This window comes from Pithys albifrons, chromosome 19, assembly GCF_047495875.1.
Source record: "Pithys albifrons albifrons isolate INPA30051 chromosome 19, PitAlb_v1, whole genome shotgun sequence".
NCBI classification, from domain to species: domain Eukaryota; kingdom Metazoa; phylum Chordata; class Aves; order Passeriformes; family Thamnophilidae; genus Pithys; species Pithys albifrons.
Genome location: NC_092476.1, coordinates 4,804,138 through 4,826,176, shown reverse-complemented (window position 1 = coordinate 4,826,176; position 22,039 = coordinate 4,804,138). Strand labels below are relative to the sequence as shown.

At 43.4% G+C, this 22,039-nt stretch overlaps 1 protein-coding gene across 2 annotated transcripts in view; it reads left to right on the top strand.

Annotated features, from left to right (window-relative positions):
• HLF (HLF transcription factor, PAR bZIP family member) overlaps positions 1 to 19,159 on the top strand; it is a 35,117-nt gene extending 15,958 nt beyond the window's left edge. Inside the window, exons 3-4 of one of the 2 annotated variants that reach the window (XM_071573296.1) lie at positions 11,831 to 12,051; positions 15,039 to 19,159. In XM_071573296.1, the coding sequence (XP_071429397.1) occupies positions 11,831 to 12,051; positions 15,039 to 15,254 (437 nt within the window). In that variant the 3' untranslated portion in view covers positions 15,255 to 19,159. Of the gene's footprint in view, positions 1 to 11,830; positions 12,052 to 15,035 lie in introns of both variants that reach the window. The other variant, XM_071573294.1, reaches the window with a different exon arrangement.
• Positions 19,160 to 22,039: the final 2,880 nt, after the last annotated feature.

Here is a 22,039-nt window from a genome sequence, read left to right as displayed (position 1 = left end):
CCAGCCAAACCCCTCCCCACTCCAAACCAAATTAGGAATGTTCTATTGCTGCCAGGGCAAATTTGTTGATTCCCAAACAGTCCTGCTGTGAAGACTTAAATTGCTTGCATAGTAAGTGCTGCAGATAATATAAAAAAAAAGCTCTTTCTAGTAGAGTTCTGGTTTCCAGTACATATTATAAGAATAAATAAAGGCTTGGGTGATACCAAACAGCTGAGTTGTCCACATCTGACTGTCTTCTCCATTGATTTTTAAGACAGGACATGTACATGATTGTTTGATGGCTGCCAATACCAGATGTGTGTGCATGGAATTCAGAGGGATTGTCAAGTGTGACAGTGAAGTTTTGAAACAAATAATTTTGCTCATGACTATTGAAAATGGTACATAAGTGGGTAGGATAAAGTGAAAAGATATTCTCAATTCCAGTAGAGAGCAAGAGGGTTAAATGGCTTTTCTGAGTTGCATTAACAAGTAGTAACTTGGTAATGCTTTTCTTTTTTCCTTCCTACTGCCTGCCCAAGAAACAGTTCTGTGAGCAGCACAATCTCTGTGGGTTCTCTTTCATTTGCATGGTTTTCACAGACCTTGGTATCAATATGTGTGGATACCTCTCTGCCAAATTTGTTTGAAATTGGCCAATTGCCAGAGTTGTTGGGGGGGGAGCTGGACAGACACATGAACAGCAGGATTTTACAGAACTCTTTCTCTAGGAAATGGAGCTGAAGAATAACTGTCAGCTACTGGGACATTAAATTGAAGCTTGCAGAGTGACTGAAGGAGCTGAAAGACCATTTGATAACTTAATTCTGTACATGGCTGTTAACCAGGTGCATGAGATACAGTTCTTGCTCACAGGTTGGATCCACACTGGCTGATTTCCATCTGCCTGGGACCTGTTTGCAAAAGTGAAGTGTGATTTGGTGACTGCACTGATTGTTTTGAAAGTGACTGGAAATGCTTAGGAATAAGCAGATAGAAATACTCACCAGCTCGGGCTGTGGCAGAGCTTGATCTGGTGGTCTGAGCTGTGCTGCAGCTGAGTGGTCTGGGGAATAACCTTTGACTATAGGCAGGGCTTTTCTTTCTTCTCCCGAGCAGCCTGAGGGTGTAACTGAGTATTTACTACTGTTCCACATTGCTTTTTATATTTTTAAAGGAAGATCCACGAGTTGGAATGCATGTTAATAACAAAATTGAATGGAGCCTTTCCATCATCAGGATTTTACTGAGTTTTCTGGTGCATTGGCCCTTCAAAGACCTTATCCAGGCAGCAGAATGGAGGCAAAAGAGGTAGAGCCAAATTCCTGGGTTACTGAGGAAGGGAGCTGCAAAGCTGGGTGGTCACCTCATCCCTAAGCAGCTTGGACAAACTTCTGCTTCAGTAGATGCTTCTTCCAGGCTGCAGGTTAAGCAGGTGAGGGTGTGTGTGGTGGATGGGCAGCAGCATCTAAGCTGGGTGTGAGTTGGGTGGAATGTAGGTGCATAAATAGCCTGGGCATGAGGAAGGAAGATGTTTTCACCTGTGAATAGATGAGTTACTTCTGCTGAAGTGCACAGGAACACAAGGTTAGCTTCTGCAGGAAGAACACATTAAAGGTGGCAGAAAACATCTTTATTGTGAGACCAGCCCTTAATATATTCTTGAAAATCTGGAGCACCATAAATCTGTCAGTGCCATTTTCTTTATTCCTTCTGCTACATTTATAAAAATCTTTTATATGACACAGCTCTATTTTGTGTAATTTTTTATATGCAAAATGCAGAGGGCTTTAGAATAGCTGAAGAAAAGCTGCATATCTGAGTTTAAGATAAAATAAGATGATCCCTGTGACAGAGACAGCAGAAATGATATGATACGACAGTTGCTGTAGCAACACCACCTACTTGGTGAAAATCAGAGTTAACAGGAGTGTAAAAGGTAAAGCCCACATAATTTTCCAAGCCTGTGAATTGCTGCCCTCAGCTTGCAGTGCTTTCCAGCTCTCCAGTGTTCCTCCTTCCATGGGGGCACAGAGACACCTTATTCCACTTGGCCAACTCCTGCACTCGCCTTCCGGTGCAGAGCAGGGACACACACAGGGAGTTCTGCAGTGCCGGTGCCTGCAGGTGGCCTGGGAGTAAGAGGAGAGAACAGGAGGGATTGTGTCCTGTGCTGTCCTCCCCCCAGACCTCCCAAAAACCCTGGACAACAAATACTGCCAGGCCTGTGCTGTCTCACAGGTGTCCTGCACAGAGATGGGGTGATGACCAGGGTGAAAAGGAAGCCAGGCAGACAATTCACCTCTGAGGGAATCAGCTTGTAGTAAAGCACTGATATGTTTAATATGAAGTGTTGTAGGGACTGAAGGTCTCAGGGATAAGTACACTGGTGCTTTCCCCTCTCCCAAACAAACCCAAAATAATGGTTTATTACCAGTGGTGTGTTGCCTGTGAAGGTAGGAAAATTCATGGTTTCCAGTCAGAGTGGTGCTGACCTGGTTGTCTGGGTGCTGGGAAGCACCAAGTGCAGCACAGCACACAGGAAGCTCTGTTCCCATGAAATGTTCTGGATCCAAAGGACCTCCTTTAAAGAAATGTTCTGGCTCACACTTGTCTTCATGATAATTTTCAGAGGACAGAGTCCTCTGTGTTTCTGTCTCTTTAGACAATGCAGACACCCAGGTTTAAAAGCTCCCATATGAAGTGAACTGATTAGTGATTTGCCAGTGCATGTTGGTCTCGAGGTTACACAAAAATATATTTTTATTTTGAATATATTGATATTTTTAAAATATATTGACTTAATGTCTTGTCATTAATTGGCAATGGAGAGCCATGCTGTGTGTGACAGCAGAAGTAAAACCTCTGCTACTTGTGAATTGTGGAAAAAGAGTTTAGAAGGAATGGCAGTTCTCAAATGGCTGTTGAGTTTCTCTGATCCCTTTTGCTGAGATGCCTTCTGGAGGCATCACAATAAATGCACCATCAATAAATGGAAGGAGGGTCAGCTTTAGTGCCTTGGGGCATTTTAATTTCATTTTTGACATAGTTCACAATCTCCACAGGTTCAGCATGCCTGTTGCATTCACGACATGCATAAGTGGTGTGTTCACAGACTCATCTGAGGTTATGGGCAGTTTGCAGAGCAGGTCACAAGAAGGAAAATAAGCATTAGCATTCCAGGATTTCTTCAAGAGATATTCAATCACCAACCTTTTTCACTGCCTCTCTTTTTAAAGGATATTTGGTATGTGTTGATTTTTCTGGTCAAAGTGAGGTGCAGAAATCTCTGCAGGCATTGGTTTGGGGTTTGAGGCTCCTCAGCAGAGCAGTTTCTTGATTTTCAGGTGCTCGACTCCATCATGTTTAGAAGTGAATTTATCAGACAGTGTCTTGCCCATTGTTCCGTGCTGTAATTTCTCTTAATTATTTGAAATTCCCAGTTTTTATCTGTCTGAGCCATCAAACCCTGTATTATGCAGCAGCTGTAAAGTAGTTACAGACAAACAGGTAAAATGTGTATTCCACAGCCTGTTCTCCTGGAATTTTCCCTAAGCCACGGTGTTGTGTTCCCCTCCTCCTCTGACCCCTTTTTCAGCCTACCCAGGCCTGATGCATCTCTATAAATGAAGATAAACATATCAAAAGAGAAAAATGTACAAGCACTGGCTTTTGTGCTTGCTTTCTGTGTGCTCCTTGGGAATAAAACTAGTATATAAAGGCAAATTAGACCTCTGCAGCTATTGGGCTGTAACAAACCAAATAGAATTTTTTGTGTTTTGTTGCTTATTTGGGATTTTTTTTCCAAAACATGTTAGAGGATCCTAATTTAAGGCAGAGAGAAAATAAAATGTACTCAGTCTTACTTAGAAGGTTATGGGAACAGCGTGTTCCCATTCTGGCATCTTTAATTCTTAAAATGTGATTATTTTATACAAATTTCCCTCTATAAATTGTCACATAAAGAGTGGACTTTCTTTTGGTAAAAGGCAAAAAAATTAAAAAAAATTTAAAAGCATCTGCAACAAATAGTGCAGATTTGTGTGCACAGAGCACATCAGAAGAGAAGCTGAGATTTTCAAGTTGCTGTAACTCTGCCCAGTGACCTCTTTTTCTTGAGGGATACATTCTGAGTGGTGCTGATAAGCATCTGTTGTCTGTCTCTGAGGTTTGCCATTAGCTACTGATTGGGAGGTAGAGGAAATGTACCTCCTTCACGTGGCTTTGCCATGCCAGCTGAAATCTCACTTGGCTGTGTTTTGATAACACACCCAAGCAAGAAGGGTTTGGGTACCAACCTGGGTAATAGATCCCTGAGTCACGGGTGGCATTTGCTGTCAGGATTACAGGATGGCTTTTTGCAAGACCTGTTTACTGGCTGGGAGCGTGCTGTGTTGGGTACACAGATAAATAGAACAGTGTGAGAGGAACTCACTTGGAGAGCACATGAACCCATCTTGAGGACAAGCGTTGTCTTTGTTTGGAGCTCTGTTCCACGTGAGGGCATATTTGTGGATGGTGAGGTTGTAACAAGGTGAGGGTCTCCAGGCAACTGGTGACAGCACAAAAGGAAACAGCCTCAAGCTGTGCCAGGGGAGGTTCAGGTTTTCTTCACTAAAGAGTGGTCAGGCATTGGTCAGACTTTGCACCCTGGAGGTGTCCAAGGAATGACTGGACATGACATGGGCTGGGTGACAAGGTAGGGATTGGGCACAGGTTGGACTCGATGGTCTTGGAGGGCTTTTCCAGCCTAAATTATTCCATGATTCTGTGCCATATCAGGTTGTTACCTGAAGCAATGGCCCTATCTAGAATCTGCTGGTGATTAGTTTATTAAAGCTGGGTATGTAATTGTCCAAGGAAGGAAAATGGATCTTTTTGGCTCTTTCAAAGCAGGTTGACAATTCTGATGTTTTTCTGGAACCTTTAAGAAAAGAAAAAATTACTGAAATTTCGAGGAATCTTACTAATGAAAATATGCCAAAGGATGTCATGGAGCTCCAATGCACCAGAGAATATCAGCATCTTGAAGTGAGACATGCGTCAAAGCCAAGTGTAAATCTCTTCAGCTTCTCTTCAGGCCCTGTCCCCACTGAATGCAATCTTGGCTGATCTTTGTAAGGAAAGCAGCATCCTAGAAAAAAATCAGAAGGGCTTTTAGGAATGTTGTGGATTTTATGTTTTCCAAGAATTTTTAAATCCCTGTGCAATCAAACCTTCTGCGTCTGTGTGTAGCAATTCTGCAAGGGAAATGTTCAGAACAGCAACAGCTACTGTCAGGTGTCTTGCAGGGGTATTTTGGGAGGGAATAAAAGTTTGATTTCCTGGTTGTTTTTAGAAATGGGGCCTTGATGAGATAAGTAAGTGTAGCCAGAAGGCTGGTTGGGTAGAGCTGTCAAGTGTGGATCTTACAGAAGAGTAGACTCCTAAGTCCAGGGGACATAGTGGAAAATTTTACCTGCTGGTGCCTCATATTTGTTTATCATTTTTGAAGGGCAGAACATTCCTGGCCCAGCAGGCAGAGCATGCACACCATGTTAACCACATGCAGGAGTTGCAAGTCAAGCCCTCAAAGGTTTGCACTGGACTGAAGGCCACGTGTTCAGCTTCAGACAGCAAACCCCTTCCCTTGTCTGCTGGGAGATGCAGCTCTAATTCCATTATATCCTCTCTTTTCCCTTTTCCCATTCTGCATGCATGGGCAGCCCAGCTCTGGGTTGAATCAGGGCTGTATCAGGAAGGAAGTGGGTGTCTGTAGGATCTTAGATCCTGCCCTCATTTACTGCAGATGTGTGAGGATGAGGGAACAGTAGGAGCAGAAGGGAAAATCTGACAGGAAGGACAGAAAGATTTTGTCTGAAGAGACTGAACTTTGCACAAGTTTCAGCAGAATTCTGACCAAGTCATTTGATTATATGAGTGTGTCACAGTGTGTTTGCCTTTGTCTGTGAGGAGCCCAGTGTGACAGCTTGGGTGGCCTCACCTGTGTCCCACACCTACAGCAGAAGTCAGTGAGAGCTGATTTGAAGTGCAGCCAATGCCTGTAACATTTGCTAACCTGAGAGGCTGGATCTTTGATTTAAGTGTCTGTACTTCTGTCCTTCACCTGCAAAGAGAAGTGCTGCCCCTTCTTTCATGGAAGTATTGTGGGAAAGAAAATAGTTTCTGGGAAGTGGTTGTGTCACCAGCTCTGGGAGGTATTTAAAAAATGTGTAGATGTGTCACTTAGGAGATGGGTTAGTGGTGGAGTTGGCAGTGCTGTGTTAATGGTTGGACTCGATGAACTTGGAGGTCTTTTCCAATCCAAACGATTCTGTGAGTCTGTGAAATAACATTCATCCAGGAGCTGCCCTCTCTTCCAGTGCACAGTTCAGGGAAAAGTTTGCCAGAAACTTTTAACAGGTTCAAAACAAAGTATTTTTGCGGAACCTTTTTCGGGAAACTAGAGAACCATTTTGGCAAGAAACTTAATTGGCTCACAAGAAATCCAAACAGAATGGTTGAAATCTGGCAAAGGCTGAAGGAACTGAAGACAGCATCCTCTAATGGGAAGTGTCAGACAATCTTAATAAGACTACCAGTCCTGCCTGGAATAATACTGTAGGGGCCCAGAGCGGGAGGCACACAATGCTGAGAGGGGAAATGGCAATTCTTTTTGTAATTAAATGCACAAGGTTTGTAAACAATGCTGATATCTTTAAAAAGTACACATTTTAAAAACGCTTTCATGTGCCAGTCTCTTAGTGTGTGTTAAAAGCAGCGAATTACGTTGTGGTTGCACTGGATTAAGATCCTTCTTTCCGCAGGAAGTGTTTGCAGTCACCCCATGTTTGGCAAATTCAAGTTTGTTTAAGATAAGAAAGAGAGGAATGTCTGTGCTGGGTTGGAACCCTGGACAAAATACACTGATCTCCTGTTGCTTGAGAAGAAAATAAAGCTCCTCTAATAACTGCTTACATAAACACACTGAGGTGAAGTGTCTTCTTCACCCCCAAGCAGAGAGGGGTTGGGTTTGTCCTTGCAGGTAGGGCTGGAGGATCATGACATGTGGCTCAGCCACAGGGTCTGGTTTCTGGAAGACACTAAAATCCTAATAGCAGCAAAATTAGATGGGAAGATAAAAGGTTGCTTATAATATTGTGAGAAATGATAACCTGACAAGATGCTGTCCTTATCTAAGTCTTGATCCCCAGAACCTTCCTTTCTCTTTGCTGCCTTTGGGGAGTATTTCCTTCCTGGGTCGCTGCTCACTCCGTGTGTTCTGCAGTGAGAGAGCTTTTCCCAGAGCCTGAAGGAGTTAATGCAGAGCTGGATGACAGATTAGTCTGGGACAGGCTGTGATTTGGAGTGAGAGAACTATCCCAAATAGCTGGCCAGCTGCCAAGGGGATAGACAGTTTGGAAAGCACATCAGAGGAGCATCGGCGTCCTCTGGAGCAGCTCTGGGTGAGGATTATCTGTCAGTTCAACTGCTCTGACTGACACACACAAAATGCCTTCAGTTTATAGAAAGAAAAACTATTAGCAAACATGTTTTATCTCTGGGCTGCTAATAAATTGAATAAGAAACTCCTCTTTTATTTTCCTCCAGTGTGTGTAAAAAAATAGGGAAAAATATTTTGATTAGAACATTTTCACTCGCTTTTCTTTTCTTTCTCTTGGAGCTGTTCTCCAGCCAGCTGTTGAGCTGATGAGGAGTGTGGAAAGGCTGTGAGAAGGGAGATTTTGTGAGCATCAGACACATTTCTAAGGGAGTTGAATGATTCAAAATTGAGTTCCACATAATTTACCAGGGATCTCTTGCAATACAGATGAGAAATCTGTCAAGCAGTGGTGCAGCTGAAGAGGTTATTTCCGTCTCTTGTGCTCTCCTGGGCACAGCTGGTAGGTGGGATGTTTCAAAAAGAGGAAATTAAGAGTCAGGATATAGTGATTGAACTCCCTGCGATACCAGATCAGCATTTGTGGTTTTGTAGGTATATAAAAATGCTACTCTACTTTTGAATTATGGATTTGAATTATTGCAAGCAATTTAAAACTGCTGTTTTTTCTTCTACCAGCCATTTGGTGACCTAGATGAGACAAGTGAATGGCCTCAGTCCATTTCTCTTTGAACAAGGAGCCACACTGAAAATATTGCCATTACATTGAACTTCCTCACTGGCAGTCTCTGCCCAGAGGAGGAGAAGGACTGAAGGGGTTAGAACAGCCAACTTTCTTTCAAGTCCTTCTTTCTGGAAAATATTCTGCTATTGCTCATGTCTGCCACAGCAACACCAAGAGCATTAGCAAAGACAAGATTTTGGGGCAGCTGTAACTGCTGGGATTGTCAGAACCTGCTGATCCCTTTGCCAGGAGACACCTGGAGCTGTGTCTGTCCTGGCATACTCAATGTTGCTTGAGTAGAGCTCTACAAGTGGGAAAGGCTCCAGCCAAAAGGCCAGTGTTGACATAGTTGTGGTCTCTGCAGGCCGTGGTTGAGACACATCACCAGGGTGGTATGAGGGGAAGTTTCCATTAACAATTGTTCCCAGCTCGCATCCACCGCCATGACCGTGGAGTTCTGCAGCTGGAGTTCCAAAAGAGCTGCATGCTCAAGAGCTCTCATTTCAGCAACTTAAATAGAGGGTCTAAGTTCTTTCCAAAACACTTGGCAGTCATCAGCCCCCATTGAGAACAAAGCTTAACCACATTAAACAGTCCAGCCACTTCTCTGTTGTGAAAATTTGGCTGCTGGTGTGAGCACAGAGTGTTTAAATAATGCGTAGCCTGGCAAAGGCATCTGGCTCCTGATGCTGGGCAGTGAGTGGCCTTACCTTGCCTGGCCCTGGCAGCTGGCAGAGTGGGCTTCCTCCTTGGCTGATTCCTTGTGCCTCCCAGCCTCTGAGCAGCCCTTTTCTCTGCATGTTGTGACAGCTGGGAAGTTTGCTGATGCGAGGATTAGTCGGCTGCTGGGCACATGACGTTCAGATTGCTGTGCTTATTTGACCTGCCTCTGATTGCGAGGAATTTCAGTGCATAAAAATAACACCCTGAACAAATCTGGCAGAAGGATGCACAGCGAAAAGTGCCGTGCACACACAGGGCAAGGAGCTCGGGGAGCGATGCACGGCGAGGCCACTGCTGTCCTGCAGTGCCAGCAGTGCCAGCGCAGCCCACGCTGCCATCCTGGATTGTGGCAAGTTCCAGCAGCACGGAGATGTCGTGGCCATTGGCCAGTAAGCTAATGAAGACAGGTTCCTGGCTTGCATTATTGGCAAAACTTGATCGAATAAGTAAAAAGTTCCCAAGTGCCAGGAGTTGCTCAATGTAAAAGGAGTGCTGGTTTTTCTGCTTGGGGCTCCTTAGCTCTGTCCTCAGTGTGGTTCCTGATCATCTGCAGAGCGTGACAGAGCAGAGAGTTGGCCCACACAGACTGCCAGAAGTGTGGGAGCCATGTGGGTGTAGGCATCTCTTGCAAGGCAGTGCCTTTTGGGCTCCTTGGTGGTGTTCAGGTGTGTACATGGTTTGTTCCTTTGCACTGGTGATCAGCACTGACCTTGAAGGAGCTTCACGCTGGCACTGGGAGACCTCGTGTTTGCTGAAGGGCAGTGTTTGCTCTGTAGTTGTGAGAGCTTCTTGGACCAGGGGAGGTGAAATGTGTGCACACAGGGAGCAAGGCAGGGTCTTGTTTGCCTTATGTTCTTCTCCCATGTCACCCTGGAAGTGCATCACTCTTTATGTTTGCTCTTGCATTGCTGAGGTGCCTTAATTTCCCGTGTTGAAAAGGAGCATTTTTCATAGAATCATGGGATCGATGGGGTTGGAAAAGACCTCCGAGATCATCAAGTCCAACCCTTGGTCCAACTCCAGTCCCTTTACCAGATCATGGCACTCAGTGCCATGGCCAATCTCAGTTTAAAAACTTCCAGGGATGGTAAATCCACCCCCTCTCTGAGCAGTCCATTCCAATGCCTGAGCACTCTCTCTGCAAAGAATTTTTTTCTGATCTCCAACTTCAATTTCTCCTGGCAGAGCTTAAGCCCATCGTGCCCCCTTGTCCTATTGCTGAGTGCCCTTTTTCTGAGTGAAACTAAATTTCTTGAGGCCAGTGATTACAGAGCTCATGTAATTGTGTAATATAGCACATTTCAGATAAATGATAATATGCAAACTACTGCCCTGTATCAAGGCTTTCAGCAACATTTAAATACAGGCTCTTTTGCGTGGGGCAATTAGAAAGCCAGGGCAGATTTCACAATCTACTTGACTTTGAGAAACACCCTGCCTGCTCACCAGAAATATAAAAGAATCAGAGCTCATGTCTTGCTTCATTTTTATCTGGATTATAGAATTTGCCCGATTTGTGTGTGCATATGTCTGTGTATTTGTGTGCAATAAAGAATACTTTGTTGCTCTGGCATTTAAAGGAGCCTTTCCTGTGTTTCATCCTTTAAAGAGGATGCAGCAGCATCCTTTCCTCTCACTCCCTCTACCATGGGCATAGATACATATTTTAATAACTTTGATCCTCCTTTTCTCCTCTCCCTGGCCCTTACCAGTCTTTCCTGAAAGCTGATTTTATCAGCTTTAAAATAGGAGTTACAAAAGACCAGCTCTCCCTTAGCAAGCCCTGGTTTGCACAACACAATTCCCTGGTGCCTTTTCCATGTGATTCCAATATTGTTGCCACAATCTTGTAGATTAAAATAAAACTTACATTGTTAACGCTGGCCTTGGTTTGGAATTAGAAATGACATTTAATGTTTACCATTTTACACCCTAAATATTGCAGATGTGGGCACAAATAAGGAAATATTACACAGTCACAGGATGTTTTTGTAGTTATAAAAGCCGTCAGATCACTAAAGTCAAAGTGAATTAGCAAATAGCCAAAATTATAAAGGAATATCTGCTTCAATCAGAAGTCCTCCCTCTGAAGTCTGTGAGGCTTTTACTTCTGAGGCATGTGAAAACTTCTGAAAATTCTGGCCCCAGGGAAAGTCCATGTTTAGGCAGCTGACTTCAGGATCCTATTTTTGGAACCTTTTGTTGAGATTTTATATTGGATTTTTAGTGGGAATGGTGCCTGAACTGGTGCTATAGGATCTTGAAGGCTGTATCTAAGGTCAGACAAAAAAACTGAAATGGGAGGGATAGCATTCATTTTCTGGGGATAGGTTCCTTTTTATTAAATCTTATACATCATAGAAGAGAAATGGAGCAGTAAGTGTTCCTTCATTTTTGCAGAGAACTTTTAAGGAGTAGTTGCAGCCTTTCATGTTGCTGCTTTCCTTCACTGTCTTTTAGAACATCACTGGTAGGATTTCACAGAGAACAGATAGCTGTCACCTTGGGGTGCTTCAGCACAGCTGAAAGGACACTTTGATGAGATGCTGTCCATGGCAAGGACTGAACATTGACTGTCAACTAAACATCCCCTCAGAGGTGTATGTGAATAAATCTGTGCATGAGATAACCAGGAGGGGTTGCAGTGTGGTTGGTAAATCTGAAATAAAGGACAGTACCTATGAGGTGTTCCTAAGGATGGGATCCTGATGAAGTGGCACAGGTTGGAGCAATATTTCTCCTGCCTGCAGTGCAGTGCAGCTCAGTGTTGGATGCAGTGATCCTATGTGGGCATCCAAAATTAGCAGCTGGAATTAGGAATATAAAGGCACAAGCATGTCTGGATCTGAATATGCACCCACAAAACGAACAATATTATTTAGTGGGAGTAGACACCAAATTTGCAGGGAAAGCTTAAAGAATCATTGCTTTTTAAGTATGTAGAGATCTAAAATCCACGTTCAATGTTACTATTTACATACTGTATCTAACATAGCTGAATTTATCCTGTGTTTCTGCAGGTCAGATCTTGCCAGCAAACCGAAACACACCAAGTCCTATTGATCCTGAGACTATCCAAGTTCCTGTGGGCTACGAACCTGACCCTGCAGATCTTGCTCTTTCCAGTATTCCTGGCCAGGAGATGTTTGACCCTCGGAAGCGCAAGTTCTCCGAGGAAGAGCTGAAGCCCCAGCCCATGATTAAGAAAGCTCGCAAAGTCTTCATCCCAGATGACCTGAAGGTAAATTGGGACTGGTGACGAGGTTGTTCCTGCAGGGCCTCTCACAGTCACTCTCCAAGGTGCAGGTTGGGAGCAGGAATCTGTTTTCTCTTGTAAGGTAAATCTTCCCATCTGAACACGACTCTGCTGGAGGATAAAACTGTTGGTGGTTCTGAATGAGACTGACAGGAGGATGTCCCTTATTAGTTATGCAACAGTTGAAATTCATGAGCTCAATATTCATTTCCTTTGGATGCCAGAAACTTCCTGTGTGACCTTGGATGAGCTTGCTGTGTCCCATATTTCCCACTTATGAAACAGCCTGATCATGTTTCCTTTTTCTTCATCCTCTGTCTATTCAGCATAGATTGTGAATTCTTCTTCAAGGAAGAATCCATCTCTTACAGGGTCCATGGAGCACCCTGATGATGACAGAATGAAGTATATTGTCTTATTTGGAAGTTGCTTTATCTCTGTGTTTAATAATGAATGGGAACAGTATGGTAGACACTGTATTTCATTAATATATATTGATTAATCCAGGTGAAAGAATGCAGGCAAGTTGAAGGAAAACAGAACAAAATTATTCTCATGAGAGGTGTGTTTTAATACAGTATTTAAACTATAATAATACAACAATATTTAAAAAGAAGGAGCACCCTGTCTGTGCCACTCACTGCTTCTGAGATGTGAAGAGCAAAGAACATGAAGGCAGCAGGAAAATTGATGAACTGATTCAGCTTATCAAACACTGTGAAAATTATTATTTGCAAGGTTGTTTTCCCAGTATGTGCTTTCCCAGAAGATCTTTTTTATCTTCTACTGTTGCTGCTGCCCACAAGATACCCAGGAGTGTGGGAATCCCTGGCTGCACATGCACAGAGCCTGGGATGCCATGTGTTTGCACCAGATTGATAGCATTAGGGAAAGAAGCTATTTTTATTCCTAAGGATACTATAATGCAAGTTAAAAGCATAGAAATCACAACTCCAGTAGTGTCCAGGGGGTGTGTTGCTGTCACTTTGTCTGTGGTATCCTCAGCTTTCCTTCACAGAGGCGTATCTGCACCTTGTTGTTGCTTACCTGGGTGAAATCTGTGATGCCCTGTTGGGTTGCAGTGTCTGGAGATCTGCCTAGGGAGAGGTGTTTGGTACAGGAAAGGCTGGAGTTTGCTCCTCAGTGCCGTTTCTCTGTGATGTCTCCCCAGGAATCCTTATTTATTGCAGCAAACTTTCAGTGAAGCTGCTGTTGATTCCAGGGGTGGGACCCAGCAGTGCCCAGGGTGCAGCAGTGGGGCACTTAGTTTCCTCCTGAGAGTGAACTGGAAGTTCAGGGACTCTCATTCCCTGGGGATAATCCCATGGTTGCCCTTGACTCGTTCAGAGCACTTGACCCACGCGCTGCCCCTGCCCTGGCATGTGGAGCGGCCGCTGGGGCCTGGGGGAGGGTAAGCAGATTAGACCAGTCAATCGTCTCTGGGTTGCATGTGATTTGGAAATGCCAGCCTTACCTCTTTCAGGCCTGGATTAAGGGATTTGCCATAGCAATTTGTTAAAATAAAGAGGGATGAAGCCTAGGTGGCACACTAATAAATTGCTTAAAGCTGATTTTTATGGAGTGGAATGAGATGGGAAATTATAAACAAGATTTGGGTCATAGCTTTTTGCTGCATGCTTGTTTTTCAGAGGATTTTTGGGGGTCCCATCTAAGTACAGGTGAAGAGCAATTCAGAGATAGCGCTGGCTCCCACTCAGCATTGCTGAACACCTTGTTGAGTCAGACTGATAGAGAGCAGTTCAAGAGTCCTCCTGCCAGCAGTTGTTTTGCTCCTGCTGTGCGTTATGGAAGCAGCAGCAGAAGGTGCAGAGCAGCAGGATTAGGCTGGGAATCCTCTGGGCTGAAGGACCAGCAGTGGTGGGTGTTTGTCTGCTCAGTGCAACGAGAGAGCAGCTGAATCCTGTGCCTTGTGTTTGCCCTGGTGCTGTGCCACCCTGCTCAGGAGCTGCACAGGGAAATGGGACCATGGTGAAAGGGAAGGTTGTGTCTGGGAAGGGGAGTTTGAGCTGTGTGACTTGGACAGGCAGTTTGAGAGTTGAATGCCTGTGTCACTCTTACTCTGCAGGGGACTGAATTTCACTCTTCCTGAGAGGTTCTGCCCACTTTGTGTTTACTGAGTTGTTCCAAATTTCTCAAACTTAATTCAGTTTGAAAGAACATCAAAGCTGCCATTTCACTGAAGGCCACTTTATTGCAAGAGTGGAAAAATCAGTTGAAACTCAGTAGTTACTTTGGGCCTTTGATGGAGCAATCCAGTGAGGTGATCTCCTAGAGGCAATCCTCAGGGATAACACTTTGGGAATGTGTTAGCTTATGAAATTTAAGAGGGTAGTGGAACTACTTCTGGCCAATGCTTTTTTTTCCCTGTGGTCAAAGCTTATTGTGCTAATCTCTGTGGCTGGTACCAGAACAGACATCATTGTGCCAAGAAATCCTCTTCCAGTGGCTCAATAGTGCACATAGAACACTCTGAAGCTCTGTAGAGAGCTTTGCACTGGAAAAAAAAAAGCTGAACAGTAGGTGAAATGGGTGATCCCAACAAACAGAGCGAACCAGGTGTTGGCTGGCAGAGCTGAGCAAGGCCAGAGGTAATTAGTGCTGCTCCAGCCACTGCAGAGAGTGAGTCACGGCAGGCGAAGGTGGAGGTGCTAACTAGGTCAGCAGAGATGTGAGAGGAATTGTACCACTGGAATATTGCTTCATTTTTCCTTGGAGGAATTCACTGTCAAGAGGATGAGGGGGTTGGTGTAAACATTGTGACAGAAACACGCAAGGGCATCTGTGCTCGCTGGGTGGGTTGTGCCATGAAGGGCCGTGGCTCGTGCCCTGCAGTGCCCAGCGCTGTCGGGATGGCACGGAGCGAAGTCCTGGAGGCGGTGGCACATCCTGGTGGCAGCTCAGCTTACCGAAATCTAATACCTTGTTTGTCTCTCTCTGTGTCTAATGAGCAGGATGACAAATACTGGGCAAGGCGCAGAAAGAACAACATGGCAGCGAAGCGCTCGCGGGACGCGCGGCGACTCAAGGAGAACCAGATCGCCATCCGCGCCTCCTTCCTGGAGAAGGAGAACTCGGCGCTGCGCCAGGAGGTGGCCGACCTGCGGAAAGAGCTGGGCAAGTGCAAGAACGTCCTGGCCAAGTACGAGGCTCGACACGGCCCCCTGTAAATCTGAAAGAGGGGGGGAAGTGGGGTGGGGTTTTTTTCTTTTTCCTTTTTTTTTCTCCTTGTCGCGGGTTGGCATTTGACTAGATGGACAATGTGTTTCCTGTTTGATAGCACCACACCCAAACCAACCTTTCTGTCTTCAGCACTTTACCAGAAGCAGAAACAAAACTGACTTAATGTTGGTTTTTTGTTTTGTTTTGGGTTTTTATTTCTGTTTTGTTTATGTTGGCGTGCGCGTGTCCCTGCGTGTGTGTGTGTGTCTGTGTGTGCACACGTGTGTCCCCAGGTCTGTGTCTGTGGGTGTGCATGGGTGTGGGTGTGGGTGTGCGCGCATCTCAGCACTTCCCATTTTTATGAACCCTCTTCAAAGGGTGCCACATTTTTACCTGGACTGTTGAGAACCGCCATAGTAAGCTTTTTATTATCTTTTTTTTTTTTTCCAGTGCTGCTTCAAAGTAGGGTTTTTACATTCTTGTAATCAGTTCCATCCTCCTGATTTACTTGGAAAGATCCCAGTATAAATTACTGGGGAAAAAAAAAAAGGAAAAAAAAAGAAAAAAAAAGACAAAAAAAAGTAGACTCAGTTTTTTTCGAGAGTAACGAGCTATCGTTTAAGTCTGTCTAATCAGAAAAGTTAACATCCTAATAAAGTGCACAAATAATAATTTAGTACTACACTGCAGAACTATTAATTTATAGATCGCTTTTGTTGTATTTTAAGTTTTTGGTGACAATTGTCTTCAGATTTAAAGTGCTGTTAGACTGAGTTAGCTCTACTCATTATAGATCCCATAATGACTTCTCTGTAGCTACTTAAGGTTCCTTTCCCCTCCACGGAGCGCAGGTCGGTGGGTCAGAGTCTCTGCCCAGCACAGAGTGTGTCCCTTGCCCCGCCCGCACCCGAAGCAATAACGGGCCGAGCGCTCGGGGCATGCGCTGCCCGGCTGGCCCCGGTGCCACCGGCTGGGCCCTCCCCAGCAGCCCCAACAGGAGCTGCCATGTCTGTCCCAGCCAGTTCCAAAGCCCAGGCCACGTTCCCGTGAGCATGTTCATTGTGTCCCTGCCCTGGGGGGAGCGCATGTGTGAGGAGCAGGAGAATTAGTTGAAATGAGAACAAAATAGTATCAAATCAGATCGATGTTGAAATCAGAGGGGCTTTTCTGTTTTCGGTTAGTTATTCCATTAGGTGATTCAAACTTAAATAAATACCGAAATTCAGTTGGTTTTTTTCCCATGTTTTGTAATATATTTTATGTGGATTATATCTTGCTGTTTTAAAAGTCACTTTTATTCAGTTAGAAGAAGTCACTGGTTTGCAAAGCCCATTTTTCCTAGTGATTGTTGTTTTGAGTGTGACATGAACTGATGGTTCTGAACTTTATTGTTTTAAACTCTCTGCTTTTGAACATGTATGTTCTAATATAAAGTGGACTTCTGAAAAATGAATGTAAGAGACACTGGTGTATTTCAGGAGGGGATGGTGTTGTCATATACTGTGGTTAATCCAATCAATCTAAGTGTTTACTCTAGACCAAAAGGATAGATATTATAAAATGTATAAAGTTTATACAGAATAATTATAGTATGTTCGTTTTGTACAGTATTTTTCAAGTACAAATACTGACAATGTATTTTGAAAGACATATATATAGCAAAAAGAAAAAGCTATTCCATGTTTAAAATATATAGCAAAGATATATATTCTCCATTATTGTACAGAAAGGAAATGCTTTGGGGTTTGCTGGTTGTTTTTTCCTTTTTTTAAAAAATCTTTTAATATTTTAAGCCTACCACTGGCACACTGGCATGTTCTGTGCTTTAAATTAAAATTTTATGGAAGTAATATGGATTTCCAGGATGTTCCATATTACTGAAAAGGAGAGACTTTAGTGTTTTCCATCAGAAACACGTAAGGAAACTGTTTAACAGGGCCAAAGCACAACATGGATTTTAGTCAACTATTGATTGGACAATACAATGTTTTGTAATGGCAGAAAAATAACATGTAACACAAAACCACTCGTAGTCACTCCTGACCTGCTGCTGCTACGATCTGTTTCCAGCTGAATACTTTTTTTATAAAAAGCTCAGATCCTGTACACAGCCTGTGTACTGCATACAGTCAGTAACACATGAGGAAAAATACGGTGCTACGTGTCTTGCTCACAGTTTTCTAAGTGTTCTGACATTATTTTCCAGTAAAAAAGATTGTTCATTCCATTATATCATTATTCATGCTTCAGGAGATGGCAACAAAGAACTCAACATTTTGGTCAGCATTAAAACCCCCTTGCATGAATGGCACTTTTCCAGTATTTTTCCATGAACATACCTGGCTTGTGAGTGTCCCTGAACGTGCAGTACTTGCCTGTGGACCATTTATTCAGTAAATTGAATTTCCATGTGCTGCAGCAAAGTTTGAAGCACAGTGAGTTCTTTCCTAAAGGCCAGTAGGAGCCACTGGATGCTGGGGAGATGTGGCAGTGTGTGTCACAGGGCTCAGAGCTGCTGTGGGCACACTGAGCAGCAAACTGCAGCAATCCCCCCACGATGGATGTTTTTGGGGTGACCCAGGAGAAGGAGCAAAGTCAGTGGTGCCATCAGTGGGAGGGTGGGCTGTGACCACAAAACTTTCTATAATATGTAAAAGGCAGCTTAGATTAAAAAAAAAAAAGACAATTCTTTTTTTTCTTTGGGCAGGGAAGGGGTGGGTGATGGTTTTTGTAGGCAGGTTGTCACAGATTTATTAAATCATGGCCCCAGAAGAGCACGGAGGTCCTGGAGCTGCTCTGGTGCCTCCTCACCCCATCCCAGGAGGGACTGGGAATTTGCACAGACTGCAGGTTCTCCTTTGGGGTGAGGAGTTTCCAAGAAGCCTGAGGGACTTGGGCACACTCCACTTGCTGTGGGAGTGAGGTACCCTGGCTGCTCTGAAATGCTCGTTTGTAAAGAAAAGCATATATTGAAAAAAAAGGCAGAATATGTGGGCTAAAATCTGGAAAACCCCCCAGGTTCTCTAGCCAGGTTGTCTCCCCAAAATAATAAATGAGTGGAAGTTCAGCTCATTCTCAGTTCCCAAGGACAGCCCAGCTGGACTCATCCCACCTCTGATGGCTTTGTGGCTCATGAAGGAGCTTGTAGGTATAAGAAATTGTAATTTTATAAAAATAGAAATATATATATTTGCAGAATAATTAATAGCTTATCTAAATAATTCACTGACCTCTATTAAACTTATAAGCATTGGTAAAATGCTTGTCTTCTCTTTTGTTTTTTGCTGAAACTTAGAAGTGAATATTTTTCTTTTTAAAAAAGAATGCCCTCTAGAAATCAGTGGGACTGGAGGTGCATCCAAGCACCTTGGGGCTCTCTGTGGGAAAGCCCATGGCAGAGGAGGCAGGGGGGGTATTTCTTTTTCTCTTCTGAATGGTGCTGAAGTCACTAAACCAGGCACCATGGAAATAAAGTTCTGACTTGAATCCACAAAAGCAAGAAATTCAACATGCAGGGCAGGAGCCCAGTGAGGCTTTGAGCTGGACTCACACACGGGTGGGAGCAGCTCAGACCCCTCACACCTGATTATCTTGCCTCTGTGGGTTTGTAATAATACCCCCAATTATTGCTTTAAAACTATTTTTGCATGTAATTTACAATAGAGATGTGCAGTTTATTTTGTTGACTTCTTTTTTTTTATGTGAAGAGAAAAATATATTAAAACTTACACGTGATCAACCATCGTATTTCTGGCAACACCACAAGACAGCATTAAATACAAGTCTAACAAATAGATCAAATTACCTGTATGATAAGAAATGGATTGCATCCTGTATGCTGTTCAGCCCAAATCTTTTTTTTTTTGTCTGTTATTCTTAATGTTTAATAAACTTTTAAATTTTTCTTCTCTCACTTGTGTGCTTGTTCTGGTGTATTGGGGCACGGGGCTTTTGGGAGGAGGGTATTTGAATTTTTTTTACCCATTTTCTGGTCTGTGAGTGCCCAGAGCCTCCAGCCTGGGCTGTGTCACACCAAGGGACTGTCCCCAGATGGATGCAAATGTCCCCAGACCTTCCCAGCTGCCACCAGGGTTGGCTCTAACCATAGCAAATAGGTATTTACATGAGATAAAGTATTTCAAGAAAATATTTCACTTAATATGTATTAAAGTAATATAGTGTAAGCTATATACATAATTTATATATATATATACACACACTATACAATACAATATAAACTTTATATCATGAGATGTGATCATTCATAGTGCATAGACAGTATTACATTCACAAACCCCTGCATATTAAGGAGTGGTTTTTTATTACAATACCCAACAGAATTCATTGATTTCACTCCTCATTATATTCAATATTTTGTATAGACCACATGGCAGATAATACATACTATAGGCTTTTAGATATCTAATTTATATAGAACAGGTACAGCTATTAAGATAAAAACGTCACTCACCACTAACACTTTCACTATAGAAGTTATTAAATATGTGTGTGTGTGTGTGTATTAATCTGTATGAATAGGTAGGTCTGATACAAAGGCCTGGTTTAGTAAATAAACAAATGCATACATATTATGCTGAAAATACATTTTTATACACACATGTATGTGTGCACACATGCAAAAACACATCCATAAAGGTCTGCATTTTAATATATCGTGTGTATTATGCACAAAATACATGTTTTAATAACAGAAAAAATCAATATCTTGCTTAATCTCCCCTTTGTGTGCATGCATTCATTAGTTTTATATATAGCTCTAATAGGTATAAATAAATGGATATATTCAAATACACAAAGATGTGTGTATATAGAAAAAAGTTAAAATTGCATTTTCTTGTATTTATCATAATTGCTTTTTGCTTTATTTTTATACATATTTATAAATAGACTTTATCAATACAAAGGTTTCAATGACACAAAGTGCATTTGGTCTCATTCACACATGGGTGCATCTTTGTACTGATGTATAAAGGTCTGAGTTTGTAGCATATATTATCCACCAAATAGCTGTTTTAATAACCCTGAAACGCTCCATGTGGTTCTCTTGCTCCCCTTCCCTGTACATACACGTGTCGGGGTGTCACATTTCCATGTGCACATTCAGGAGAGAAAGACAGGCTTAAAAAATGGGTATCTATTTATCCAAAGACACAGATATAAAATAATGTGTATTAAACAGTAAAAATTATATTTTCATATACCATGTTCACCTGCATTTATTTTTAAAGGCTAGATTTATATTTATTCAAAACCATATAAAGTAGATTTTATTATTATGAATTCAGATTTGGGGTTTAATAAATATTAAGACACAAAGTTTGTTCTAATGCACCCCCATCTGTGAATGTGCATTGTACATATAGACATTCAACAATTACAAGTTCATATGTTCTACTTAACAGCATTAAATTCATTTATATGGCTTTTAGAGCTTTTTATATACATATACACATTTTTATTACTATTACATTTTTATTACTGGCTTTGCTATATGTGCTATATATTATGTACAAAATATATTTGTTATAATGCAGAAACACACACCTCTTGACTGCCTATGTGTGTGCACTTAGCAGTGTTTGTAGATGTTCTTGCCAAAGCCTTTATCCATTGAAATCCTTGACGAGGAACATCAAACAACATCTCAGGAATCTAATACAAAGGTACTTAGCTAAAGTGCTAAAAAAATTAAACTTGAAATCTATATAATTAGATTTTAAGGCATCAAAATTACTCTGCAAGCTCTGGAGCATCTGAGGTCACCTTATGGTCCATCTTCGTGTTTCTCCTTTTAGTTCTTTTTCCCAGGGCCAAATTTTCATGCAGCCTGTGAGAATTTAAGAATCTCTCAGGTGCTTTAAATCCTCTATTAAGCTCAGCCCAGCTGCTTGACAGGATAATTCAGGAGCAAAATCAAGAGGCAGCCACACGCCCAGCAAGCCTGGCTGGTGGGAAAAGAATCCTCACCGTTATGCTAAAGAGCAATGAATAGGCTTTGTCGCTGACACCGCTGCATTTCCGCCACGTATCGGTGTGTTTTTTTACAGGGAATCATCCCATAAATGCGAGGGCAGCGGGAATGCCCACGAGTGGGATGCTGAGAGGCAGCTCAGCCCGGGCAGTGCCGACACAAGGGGTCACACACGAGCCGTGAGCGGCTCCGAGCGCTGGAGCTGCTCCAAACCAGCAGCTTTTCCTCCTTAATTCCTGCTGTGTCGTCCTTGTGCTTTTCTGCCTCCGTGGGATGGGAACAAGCGCAGTGTCACCCCACCAGCTTCGCAGCCAAGCTGTGCCCGAGGCCCCAGGGTGAGACATCGGGGCTGGGAGCGCTGGGGTATCCCGGGAGCTTCAGCCGCCCTCGGGGAGTGGGAAACCCACTGGGGTTTAGAAGAATGACCCCCAGTCACTCGGGATATTTGGCAGAGCCGATTTGACTTGAATTAAGGGAACGAGCCCCACCTGCAGACAGCAGCCAGGTTTCACCTGGCACTCAGGAAAGCAGCCAGGGGTCATTTCCTCTAACCACGACTGCGGCCCAGCAGCCTCATTCCTCTCAGCTGTATTTCAGTCCCTGTTTTCCCTTTCCACCTCTGCAGCCTTCGGGGAAAGGGCACGTCCCCCTGCTCAGCCCTGGCTCCTGTGCCCGCGTTGCAGATGAGCTGGACCCCAGCCCTGAGGCTGCAAGGTGTCAGTGACCCCGGGAGAAGTGGGATGGGATGTCCTAGCACAGCATGGGCAGGAGAGACAGCAATGCCCATGCAGGGAGGGCAAC